Genomic DNA, 13,784 nt, shown 5'->3' on the forward strand with positions numbered 1-13,784 from the left:
TATAACAACTAAACACTGACAGACTTTGAAAGTCTTCCTGAATAAATCTATTATCAGAGAAGTGCCCGATAATTTCGTCGTTTATCTTAAAATGATAAAAAAGGAAAGTGGAACTAAACGGAGTAAAACCTTTTTTGTTATTCATAAACGGTAGGAATATGAAAGAGGGAATTTCCGATTCTTCTCGAGATTACTTTCACCATTAAAAAGTGTTAGTTTAATATTTTTAGTTTACAATGTAAAAAGAAGAGAAAGCACTATTATTATCCAAAAAATTCGACAAATAAATTTTAATGAGCCTCTTATTTTAGACTTCTCTGCAATTTAAAAAATCAAATGCTTAAAACAGTACTCAGAAATTTTTTGTTTTCCCCTATCATGAAAAAGATATACGAAATTAGCTTTGGTAGCAGAATTTTATATTGCTAACATGAAAAACCATTTGAGGGTTAGCCACTCAAATCTGGATAAAGAATTCCCTGTTCATATATAGAATAAAAGAAGAAATGCTTGAACAGCACTCATGGGCTAGTAATAATAGAATAAAAATACCGCATAGTTTCAATGAGTAGAAAAAGAAAAATCCTTCAATAAATATGGAATTAAAGATGCAGTTTTTAAAACAGTAGAATTTTTGAACTTGTATTCAAATATTTTTTTATAGAATTCTCCCCAAATATAAAACACTCTACTAAAAAGCATCATTTTCTTTTTTCAGTTTCAGTAGCTTTACCAGTAATCAGGTAAGTTGCAATCATTGAAAATTATTGCTTTTCTTGATTACGCAATAATTTATTTGATAATGAAGATTGTTGCCTGGATGAAAGGACTTGAAGACACATGTTGTCTTTTATATGGCTTGTTGGTAACATCAACAACAAAAAGCACTTGATTACGCCTAGTGTAGCAGGCCTAGAGAACTACACTTTAATTTGGCTGGAACCGAAATCCAACTCCCCCTAACATGAGTCAAATTCGCTTCTACTGGAAAAGAAAATATATCATCAGCAGCGAGACCACGTGGTATTTACATGATTGGCAGCTGGCTCCGCCCAACAAGACCACGTGGTTAACTGTATTCTTAGCAGTCATTATTTTAGTATCTTTATTTCTTTCTCCGCTTTATATTTTTAGGATCATCAAACTTTATCGCACATAAGCTGTCTAATATTCTTCGGTTATGCTTCTTTTGACAATATTTCACTACTGTTCAACAAGAACGTTGAAAAAATATGCTACAAAATACGTTATTGAAAATATCCGAATAAAATAATGTACGACATTTTTGTATGATCTAAAGTGCATTTTTTTGGCTATTTCGCTATCAGTGAACATATGGGAAAGTATTTTCGATATATCGTTGAATGCATTAACTGACGAATGTGACGCAACAGCTTTTAATGCTCTTAAGTTCTGTTTTCGATTACTATTCTTGAACAAAAAAAGGTGGAAATTGGCTTATTTTCAAATTTGATGTTTTCGGTCTTAACTTGTCATCTTCTCCTGTCTTGTATTCCGTTTAGTCCGATATCAACGACGGCTATTTTTAACTAGCAGATAATTTTGTGCGTCTTCCATTCTTGGTATGACAAGTAAATGTCTGTTTTCCTATACTACTTAAACTTATAAGCTTTTTACAAAGGGAGCAGTACACAACAAATGGATTTTAGCGGAATTTCTCCCAATTCGGTGAAGTCAGAATTCATATTTTTAGCCGTTTGTTGTTGCATCTAATGGCACTTGTCATACACAAGCACGCTGACAAAGCTAGCGATTTTAAGCCGAGAGAGCGTCTCTTGTTTCAATAACGCCAACTAGGGCCAGGGTTACGTCTTAGCTACTCTCGCGCCAGAACCCTTTTTAAGGGGGGGGACTTCATTTGTGCATTTAATTCGCTCACTCACCTGAATCGGAGAATGATCACCTCGGAATCAGTACCACCAGTGGTATTGTCTCAACTTGGAGGACTTCGTGACCACAACAGATTTATACGTACACCAGCTACCGCATACACGGGGGGAGGCTTCGTTGGAAAGGGTTCGAACTCATAATCCAAGGGATGCGAATCCATCGCCCTGCCAATCAAGCTATCCCGGCCTATTTTTATTCCTCAACTCCGTATTAAATACATTTAGCAGTAGTGGCCATTATTTAAAAAAGTTCTCTAATCTACTCTGATGAAGATCACAATTTCTCAAATAATAAACAAACCATTCAATAAACTGACGTGTGAGTGACTAAACCTCAAAGCGAAGATTCCGGAGATTAAACGTTGCTATTCGCGCCAGAGAAATGTATTAGAACAAGTAGAAAATAAAAGAGTTCCCGCGATTATACACCTGTTCTATTTTTGATGCCATAGCCAGAGCCTGACTAAGTCAGGGGCATATGGGGCAGTTGCCCCGGGACCCCACATCAGAGAAGAGCCCCCAAATCGAATAGAAAGTTTATTTTATGTTTCCTACTTTAATGAACTTTTTTACAAAATATCGGTACAGTGTAAAATCCGTCAGTTTTATGTTAGCTTCTTCATTAATCTACCATAAAAACACACACAAAAAAAAATCTATATTTCGTAAATCCATGGCTGTCTACGGCGGAATTCAGCTAAACTTTCGCAATTACGATGGACAAATTTGGCCAATCACAAGACTGTATTTTTACATATCGCAAAATGCGATATGTTTATAAAAATACGGGGGTTCTGATTTTTAGTCTCATTTTTCATATAATGTTCTGTAACAGTAAAGAATACTTTATTTCGATGTATCAATGAAGTAAGATGCAGAAATGTTTTAGTTGTTTTGAAAAAATAATTTTGTATTGTACTTTACTGAAAGCTATAATATTAGAATGTTGTTGATTTTTTTTTAAATTTTAAAAGAAAAATATTTTTTTTATCCCATTGTTGACCGTTTTATGCATCTTTAATTCAGTTAATGGAAAGAAAATATTAATTTAGTTAAAATAACATCGCTTTTCAAAGACAAAAAATAACAAAAGTATGGGGAATTCCCCCTCCCACTTTTTCTTTTAAGTTTTGCATGCAATAATCATTTGAATATAAATATATATCACCTTGGATGTAAAATTTATCTTTAATGCATGTACATTAAAATTATCTTTTTACTGCAATTTGAATAATGAATCGGTCAGGATATTTTTCATTCTGTTAGAATAAATATTCGACCTTAAATGTCCCAATATTTATCATAATAAAATGAGACTGATAAAATAATTACCTTTCTTAAAAAATGAAGTTTGTTTTGTTTGCATGCGATAAATGCAAGAAATAATTAAATACTCCAACATATGAAAATAACTGTTGAGAAATTTGCATAGTTTTCATTTAAAAATGTACTAATATTTAGTTTATGAGATTTAGGAGTTTCTCTTATAGATAGATGCTTAAAATAGTTGTAGAAAACATTCTAATATAAATCTTGCTTTAGCATTTTGTCAGATTGCATTTTAAGTTCATTGATTAAATGTGGTACGCCGAATTAAGACTAAGAGTGTTATTAGTTTTAAGTTTAAATAGCATTTTGAACAATTTAACGAAAAATACCATAGACAAGTTCTATGCACAGTTCTACATTACTGAAGTAGCGAAGCAGAGGGGGGGAGAGCTTTTTGTCTCGGGCCCCAATTAGGCTAAGTCGGGTCCTGGCTATAGCTACGATCTTTTATTTCTGCAGTGTTCACTGATCGGCCTTTTTTTAGATGGAATAAAAAAAATTACCCTAATTTTTTAAGGAAATTTTCGAATTTCCTGCATTTTCTCTATTTTTTTAGATGATTTTCAAATTTCCCTGTATTTTCCGGGTTCTTTCCATCCCTGTCAATCCTGTGAGGAGCTTATCACAGCATACAGTCACAAAGACTGAAAATAATGCTTATCTCATGGTATCGTATCCAAAATTATCGATTGCATGCGTAAAAGGGCAATAAAGATTAGGCGAAAAGGAAGAAAAAAAATTAGATAAGTATGGACGAAAAATACAAGATTAAAATAAATGCAATCTATTCTTTGAGATAGGAATTTTTTTAAAAAAAAGTTAACCCCAAATTATGCAACATTCTTCACAGTCATTTCATAGATAAAAGAAAATTTTCTATTATTATGAATGAATTCTATTCTTTAATTTCAATTTTATTTAATTTAGATTTAGAGATATCAGTACATATATAAACCACCTCTACTACTGCATGATTTGGCATAATTATAAATACGAAAAACCAAATCGGTTTACGATCAATTGGGATTTCGAACAAAATTCGACAATGAAAAATTTAATGAAAGAATTTTATTTTTGGACAAAAAACGCTCTTTCGAATAGTGAATATCACACACAGAAATCAAACATTTCTGTGATCGATAAAAAATTATTAAATTCTTTTTAATATTTCGAAAGTTTTTAATGACATCTTGCTTTTTTCGGCTCGAAAACATTTGATATAGTAATAGTTTAATCCATTAAAAAGATTTAAATAAGAAATTTGAATAGATATTTGTGCGAAAAATTTGATATATTGGAAAAAAAAATCATTATCTATTCCATTAATATCATCAGGACCGGAATACGTTAGCGAAGGGCCGCTGGCATTGATGAGTTTTCATATGTAAATATATCTCGATTGTTAATCATTAAATTTTAAAATATAATATCGAATGCTTTTACACGATTTAACAATACATTTGTTAATAATTGCTTTTATAACTGCTATATTTCTTAGTTTTTGTAAAAAGTGTGATTATTTTGTTTGAATAATTAAGATGTATTGACCAGCTGCTGAGCTATAATAGGTGAAAAATGTTTCGATATATTTACTTAGGATTAATTTCAACCCCAACCATGCCATAAAATTTCTTGGGGAGGGGGGTAATTCGTATTGGACAAGGTCTCAATACGAATACAGAATTTCTCAGACTTTTATTTTCAGAACTCCTAGATGAGCCGTTTGTGCTTCGTTCCATGAAGAAGAAGACTGACAAGGGGAGGGCACGGGGTTGAAATCTGAGATCGGGATGAGATTTAATATAATGATAGAATGTTCATTCATGAAAATATTAAAACGCAATGACCAGTCAATTTCGAGAAAATGGTCCTCAAACTTTTGGTATAGCTTATATACTGATAACTTGATTCCCGTTCCGATAATCCCGATGGCATGGTTGTCTAGGTAACCGTCTCGTGTGCGGAAGGTCAGGGTTCGAACCTGGCTGAGATTTTTTCTTCTTTTTTTTAATAATTCTTATTCTATTAAAAATTTAAAAATACTTTTAATTAATATGCTTTTAATTTTTTTTATCCAAAAATAAATAATTATTATCGAAATGCATAGTAAAATTAAAATTTTAAAAGAAAAAAATTATAAATACAGATGCACTTTTTAAAAAAAAATAAAATTATTTAAATTTAATTAACGATTTACAGATAGTTTTAATAAATATGTTACTTATTTTTATGCAAGGATAAATGCTTATTCTCTTAACACTTAAATTATTATTTAATATTTAAAGGAAAAATAATTAAAAACGTAACATTAAGGGCTACGGATAATTTAACTAGCTTGCATCATTTTCAAACAATTAATTTTCAAATTCTTGGATTTTAATAACAATAAATTATCAATTCTAACTCAACGAAGCTTTATTTATATCAAAAATTGAAGGGAGCAGCTGATATTTGTTAAATATGTAAGCAAACGTCCCCAACTGCAGTAATCAAAAGAAATAGTACAGAGCAGGTGTTAATTTATTGAATGCGTAGGCAGATGGTTCAAAGCATATTAAACGTATACAAAATTTTTCTTATTTAATCAAACGTGACCAAGAAATAAATTATCCCGAAGATAGTATAAAAATTCAATGAATTGTGCCCCATCCATTGTCATCACTAATTTTTAATAAGATAAGATATGCATGGTATGCTGACCAACTTTCTAATGAAAGAGATATTTTTAAATATAAATGAAATTGGTTTTCCCACATATCTTTTAAAGAAACCTTGCTCTTGTGGGCAATCGTCATTTATCAGTTGTGTAAGAGGTCGAAATATATTTTGTTTCCAATGTTTTTACTATAGTTACCATCCTGGTTTTTGTATATAATCGAAAATAAATGTATATACGATAGTTTTTGAGAAATATTGAAAAAAAAATTTTACCATGTGAGTATTTATAATTAATAATTATTACCATTTATGTTATATTTATTACTATTTTTTAAATATTAAATTACAGTTTGTATTAAAATAATAAACATTTATCCTTGCATAAAAATAAGTAGCATATTAATTTAAACTATCTGTAAAGCGTTAATTAAATTTAAATAATTTTTTAAAAATGCATCTGTATTTGTAATTTTTTCTTTCGAAATTTTAATTTTATTATTATGTATTTCGGTAATAATTATTTATTTTCGGATAAAAAAATTAAAAGCATATTAATTAAAAGTATTTTTAAATTTTTAATTGAATAAGAATTATTAAAGAAAAACAGGGCACCAGCCAGGTTCCAACCCTGACCTTCCGTATACGAGACGGTTACCTAGACCACCATGCCATTGGAATCCTCCGCGTGGGAGTTAAGTTATCAGTATATACGCTTTACCAAAAATTTGTGGACCATTTTCTGGAAATTGACTGGCCATTGCGCTTTAATATTTTCATGAATGAACATTCTAAATGTATACTATCATTATATTAAATCTCATCCCGATCTCAGATTTCCACTCCGTTCCCTCCCCTTGTGAGTATGCATTTTGTCTGCTTTTCTTTCTGTCGATTGAAATTAAAATTTGTCATATATCTACAAATTTTATTTCAAGGTTAAACACAAAATTTCATTTATTTAAGTCTGTGTGCTTTTAAGTTAGCACAAGAAGAGACGTTTCGTCAGACTCCAAACCCACCGGCGAATTTTTTTTTCAAAATTTCATACAAATCTACAATTCTGATTTTTAAAAAAACTCGTAATCAAGCATTATCGAATTAGCTCTTTCTGTCTTTAATTATCATGTCTAAGAGACAGACAGACTTCCTGTATTTGGATTAAGTCCGAAATTTGATTTAAAAAAGAACTATATATTTGGTGTCATGAACACTTATCAAATGACATTTGCCTACCAAAAATTGAAATTTTTTTAGATTCATTTACGCTTGAGACGTGAAAATTTGAAAGAGAATTTTTTTTGACGATTGCAATATTTTCTCTTCCCATGCTCCTTGTTCAAGAAAGTAAAAAGAAAAGAAAAAGTAGCACCAATTTCTAATTTTACTTTCCTATTTACCAATATTTGTAAAAAAAAAAAAAAAAAAGAAAAAAAAAACGTCTAATTAATATTTGACACAGCTAAATGTTTTCAACATAAAATTTTTTGCATTTTTTTTTCTCTTATTCGGACAGTTTTTTGCTCAAAAACAGCCTAATCGCAAACCAAACACAGACACGAGTCTCCAAAAAATAACTAAACGAAAAACTCAAATGGAAACATTTCCCTTCAGCTTTGTTTAGTTTTCCTATAAAAGAGGGGTGAAAAATCGTTTGGCTGTCGCTCGTTTCCTACGTAATGTAACGGGCACGGCAAATAACTTAAGTTTTGCTTTCTATTCATCTGGTCGTTACAGGAGTTTAAACAGACTGCTGTCTTGCAGTGCGTGGCAGTGTTTTATCAGGTAACTATGGGAACCGGTCACAGTTTGTTGACGTCCAGGCAGTGTCCGTCACCGAAAATCGGTTCACATCGAACTGCGTGCAAATTCGAAATGGCGGACGAAGAAAATTTCTCATGGGTTTTTGAATCCTTGGTAGGATTTTTGAAAGGTCCCGTATGGGAAGCTGCAGTCCTAACTTTTATAGAAAGGAAATCTGTCGGTAAGAAAAAACACTTTTATATCAAAATATGTAAAATCAAACAAATCTAAAAAATCAAACGTAAATGGCAAAATAATGCAATTATTGATTGATTGATTGACTCTATTTCATTAGACAGTATAGGTTTTTTTTGTAAATTTTCTTTGGGTGTTCCATATGCTATCATAATCTGTCACAAAAAAAAATTCTAATATTAATTTACAACGTACAGCAAAATTAGTTTAATTTAAAGAGAAATGATATTAGGTATTTCTTATTATAAAAAAATATTTATTTATATTAATAGAATTTTTATTTCTTTTTGTATATGTTATATTATTATTCATTAAAAAATCAGTATATTTTATGTTGTTCTTTCTGACTTAAGAAGTTCTAGGCTACAAACAAACTATCAAACAATTTTATCGATTACATAAATATTAAAAATAGTAATATTTATTTCCTATAAAAATTATACACTTATTCCTTAAATTAAATTCGTTGTTATTTAAAACAATGTATTCTTTTAAAGAAAGATTATAAGCTTTTCCATAAAAGAATTCTTTAAAACAACAGGTAAAACTTACTCGGGGAAAAAAAAATTGTTTCGTTTGGAAAATTCCAAAAAAAATATTTGCACCATTTTTTCTATGAAAATACAAAAATGTTATTATCTTTTACACAATGACATTATTTCTTATTGTAAGCAAATCAGAATTGCTTATTATAAACTAAGAAAAAAAACATTAATATTTTGCATTATTTTTTTAATTCTTTCATTTATATCTAATATGAGAAAAATATTTCTCTTCATTTCATTTTATAAACAATTTTTCATTGCATCCTATACATTTTTTTTTCTTCTTATGGGCTCTGTATTTTATTTTAGAAAACTTTCTTTTCATAGTATGATTATAATACTGTATAAAATTTCTACTAAATTAAGTATATAAAGCCAAAAATTATTTTTACTATGATAATAAGTCAGATGCCGTTGATCCATGGAAGAATTCTTTAAAACAATAGGTAAAACCTATTCTGAAAAAAAAATTGTTTCGTTTGGAAAATTCGTAAAAAATATCTGCATCACTTTTCTAATGAAAATACTAAAATATTATTATTTTTTAGGCACTATTTCTTGTTGTAAGAAAATCAAAATTGTTTATTATAAACTAAAAAAAAATTAATATTTTGTAATATTTTTTTTTTATTTTTTTCTAATATGAGAAAAAATATTTTTTTATTACATTCTGTTAATTTTTTTCTACATACGAGCTCTATATTTTGTTTCAGAATATTTACTTTTCATTGCATGATTATAATACTATATGAAATTTCAACTAGATTAAGTATGTAAGGGGAAAAATTATTTTTATTCTGAAAATAAAGCCAGATTCCATTGATTGCCAGATAGAATTGAAATTTTTTACCAAAAGAATACGTTTAAAATACATTAGAATAAAATATTTAAAAAGATTTTTTGAAAAAAATCATTAAAAGTTTAAAAAAGTATAGAATTTGAATTCTTTGTTGTAAGTAAATTTTTCATTACAAATTTTGAGAAGTGTAGCACTTTTTTTTCCCGCTTGAGCAGAGAGCGCCCTCTTGTGGCGTTTTGCAGAAGACAACCAAATGAACGGCAGACCTGCACCCTAAGGTCGACTTTTTTCCCACTTTTACAATCTTGTGCTCACGCCTAATGTTTTCGACTGAAAACCGTGGAATCCCTCCATTATACTGTTCTTTAACCTAATTTTCTACTTTGTCTGTAATAATAAGTGTTTGTGAATTTTGTAGTGTAGCTGTGTTTGTGAAGATTAAAAATAGTGTATTTAAAACCGGACAGTTCCTTAGAAAACCACAACACACCACTATAGAAATAAATTCATTTTTTTTTTTTTTTTTTTTTTGCAAATTAATAAGATAGATTATGAATGCATAATATAGTACTTTAAATCTTATAAAAATAAAATCCCAAATATTATAAAAATGAAATCTATCACTACTTTCTTATTTTTTTATATAAATGAACTATTTTCATTGGAAAAATATATTTTAGTGGGAGATTTAATAAATGCAAAAAAATTACAATTCTTTGAGAGAAAAATTTAGAATATACAAGAATTTTTCTACAGATTTTTCTTAAGTTATTAACATTATTAATAATGGATAAGCACTGCGAATTAAGTTTGAATCACTAGCCAACTAATAAAGGTAATAATATTTTTGATTAACAGTTGACAAATGCAAACTATAAAAATATCAGGTATAATGAAAATGATTTTGATTTGTGAGTTTTTTGGCGTAATAGGTGGCAATTTAAATTTAAAAATATTGATTGCCAGATTTCCATTTATAAGAGAGTATTGTGTTGAACAAAAATATCATTTAATTACGAAAAATATTTTTTTTAGTAATGTATCAAAATAACTTTGGAAAGAATAGATATATGTTTTAAAGGATTTATATAACATTGCAAAAAATATGAATTCTTTCGGAACTTTGTAAATTTTCTATTAATCAATAAAGTTAATTCAACCGTAGGTGATATATGATAGATCATTGACTCGAGTTTAAATTTGGAATTTTGTGCCATTTTGCAAGAAGAAAAAAACTTGTGATTTCATAGTATAAATTATTGTGCAGTTAGGTATTAGATAGCATACCGTACATAAATTGATTTCAAGAATTTCCACTGTAATTAAAGTTTCTGAATTTTTTTTAAACAGAATTTTTTACTGATTTTTTAAATTTAATTTTTAATCACTTAAAAACTTAGTTACTTTATTCCTTCAAATCATAAAATTAACTAGTATCGAACATATTATATCATTTCCAATCCAAAAAATATTTAACGAACAATCAGATACAGTTTTATTGAATTCTGAATATAACGCATTGTAAATTCTGATACTTTTATCGAACAGTTGTTGCAACATTCGTTTATAAGGAAATGCCGTATATGGATGTTCTAAACAAGAATTCACTTGAACACAAAACGAAAGCAATTTCAAACTTCATATGAAATTTTGGTCCAAAGTTAAACCATTTTTATCTAAACAATATCCAAAAAATTGATTTTTTAAGAACTGAAATTTTCTTCAAATATTTTAATGTTTTTATTTAAAAACTTTTCGAGGGACTAATTTTTTAATCTGCCACAAGAACGAAAATGCGAGCTTTGTTTTCATCCGATTTTAATCCAAATACTACGTATTTAATAATATTACATTAATAAATAAAGTGATAATAATTCTGAAGCTTTAAATAATTTTAAAAATGATATTAGTTTGTAAGTAAATATATTAATAAACAAATGTATTCATAATGACAGATGATTTTCTAATAGATAGCTGCTTAAGGCCTCTAACAGACCGATTTAAAAATTATTTTCCTTTTTGCTCAATTGATAAATCTATGAAAATTACAAAATTACAAATGATAAAATATTAAGGTAATAATATAACTCTTTATCAAATATAATTGGTCAGATCCCTGTATATTTCATTATCTTCACTTAGTTATCAAGATATTCCATCATCTGCTTTAATAATATAACTAAACATGGAGGCTTGGAAGTCTGGAAACATAATAGAAAAATGAAAAAAAGTACAGATTAACAAAGCTAAAAAAAATAAGAATTATTAATCTAAAATAAGTCATTAACAAGTTAAAAATGTGCTTAAATCTGCAATTAAATTGTTCCTAGTAAAAGAGACACCTCAAAATACCTAATTCCGTAATTAAATATACAGTAGTTTGAATGTAGCACATACAGTAGTTTGAATAAAAATTACATTAATATTAATAACACAGCGTTTCTAAAATTGTTTCTCATTTACAGTGTTCGATCCTGTCGACGGAGATGAAGAAGAATATAAAAAGATATTTGAAGAATATAAGAATTTGGTAAGTACGAAATATTGCTGAATTATTAATCCCTGCAGTTTTTATCATAATATTTAACATTTTAATAATAAACTATTAAAGCTTTGAAAACACTCAAAATATTTAGGTTTTAGGCTCATTTTTTCGGATTTTATGAGCTCCTCTATTTACCTCTCCTCTATTAATGCACTATATATATGTGTGTGTTTGTGTGTGTGTAATGATATTTTAAAAATTTAATTTAAACTTAATTAATTTCCTAATTTTTAGCAACATTTAGCCTATATTAACTTCATTCTAGAACATAGGTTCCCAAAGTGGTCCATAGGAGACCACAAGGGGGTCCACGTAGATGTGAAAAGAAAACAGGGGTTCACAAGTTGTAAGTGGGGGTGCACGAAAAATTTTCTGGTTTTCATAATTAAGAACAAAAATTTTGTCCTGGATTTACTTATCAACGTAGGTAGGTAGCATCATTCACTAGGTTGGTACTCAGAAATATTCGAGATTCAGTTCAAACACAGAATTAAATAGAACACTAGATAATAGTACAAGTGTACACCACATGTCAAGACTTCCAAAGTGCCGCCCGTGCGCCCGCTCGTCCGGGTGCTTGTTTAGACCTGCAAAGGGATGAAATAAGACTTGCGCTGTGCTACTTTTTTGAAACTGAAAATGTGCTACTTTTTTTTTCTGCTTAATACCCCCAATTTAGGGTGATATTTTTTAGGAGTTTTGAGAATGCAGTAGAAATGTAGCAGCAGGGGGTCTACCGAAAATAGTAAAACTTTGAAAGTGGTCCACGAGAAAAAAAAGTTTGGGAACCTCTGTTCTAAAATATTCTCTTATTTCCTGATCCCATTCCACTTTTTCTATCTAATTAATTCAACAAAATTTTTGCAAAATTGCTGAATCGGCTAAAATCGGCTAAATTGCTCATCGTCGTTCCCACACTCACCTCCTCACACCCTCTCACGTTCCCATGAAAGGACAAAATCCCGCTGACTTAACTAATTCTTTTTTTAAAAGATCTCTGCGTTTCCCTTGCCTAGTCGGCGCGTATAGCGAAAATCCTTATCGAAATCTCATTGTATATAAGCACTGTGGAGAAATATTGAAATATTTTGCCTATCAATATCTCATGTTATATAAGACCAGGGATAAAATTTTCATGAGCTTTTCCTCATTCCGCTCTGTGTCGTTCTGTGTTGTGTGTGTGCTCGTCGCTCTTGTTTGTACATAATGCGTGCCACTCCCGGATGAAATAAAACGATATCAAAAAATCGGAAGCCTCTTCAATGTCTTCGAAACTGCCTTCTGATTAAAAAGTTATATGTTTACATATATATATGTAATGATATCTCTGAATCTAAATTAAATACTAATCAATTTTCTAATTTTTATATTAATTTAACTCATATTAACTTAATTCTAAAATGTTCTCTTATTTCCTGATCCAATTTCACCTTTTTTTATTTAATTAATGCTACACGAGGTCTGTAAAATTGCTTAAATCAGTATTTTCACACGCTCTGAATGGAGGAATAAAAATTTGTCAACCTAAACAAATTCTTTTATAAGATACCTATTTCCCCTCTTGCCTGAATCGACACGTGTAAAGAAATCCCTACCAGAATCTCACAGTATATAATCATCGGGATAAATATTTTCTTTTACTTTTCTCTCTTTCACTCTTGTTAAAGGACGTTAGTTTTCGATCTTGCTTCTTGTACATAAATTATGCCTTCCGGGATGGAATAAAGCGAAGTTTTATAATTGCAAAAGTGTCTTCGCTGTTTTTAGTCACGAAACTGCTCAAAAATATGTGTTTTGCATTATATATATATATATGTATGTGTGTGTTTGTGTGTAATGACATCTCTTCATTTAATTTAAATCCTAATTAATTTCCTTATTTTTATCTTAATTCAGCCTATATTAATTCATTCTAAAATTTTCTCTTATTTTCTGATCCAGTTCCCACTTTTTTTATTTAATTAATTCACCACGTGCTCTGTAAAGCTGCTGAATCCAGCAGA

General features: G+C 29.2%; 1 protein-coding gene across 1 annotated transcript in view; it reads left to right on the forward strand.

The window, feature by feature from the left end:
• The first annotated feature begins 7,670 nt into the window (after positions 1–7,670).
• The window catches only part of LOC129957290 (cilia- and flagella-associated protein 36-like), a 48,395-nt gene continuing 42,281 nt past the window's right edge, over positions 7,671–13,784 (forward strand). Inside the window, exons 1-2 of the mRNA XM_056069553.1 lie at positions 7,671–7,878; positions 11,702–11,766. Of these exons, the coding sequence (XP_055925528.1) occupies positions 7,686–7,878; positions 11,702–11,766 (258 nt within the window). The 5' untranslated portion in view covers positions 7,671–7,685. The remainder of the gene's footprint in view (positions 7,879–11,701; positions 11,767–13,784) is intronic.

Source organism: Argiope bruennichi, chromosome 11 (genome assembly GCF_947563725.1).
Source record: "Argiope bruennichi chromosome 11, qqArgBrue1.1, whole genome shotgun sequence".
Lineage (NCBI taxonomy): Eukaryota > Metazoa > Arthropoda > Arachnida > Araneae > Araneidae > Argiope > Argiope bruennichi.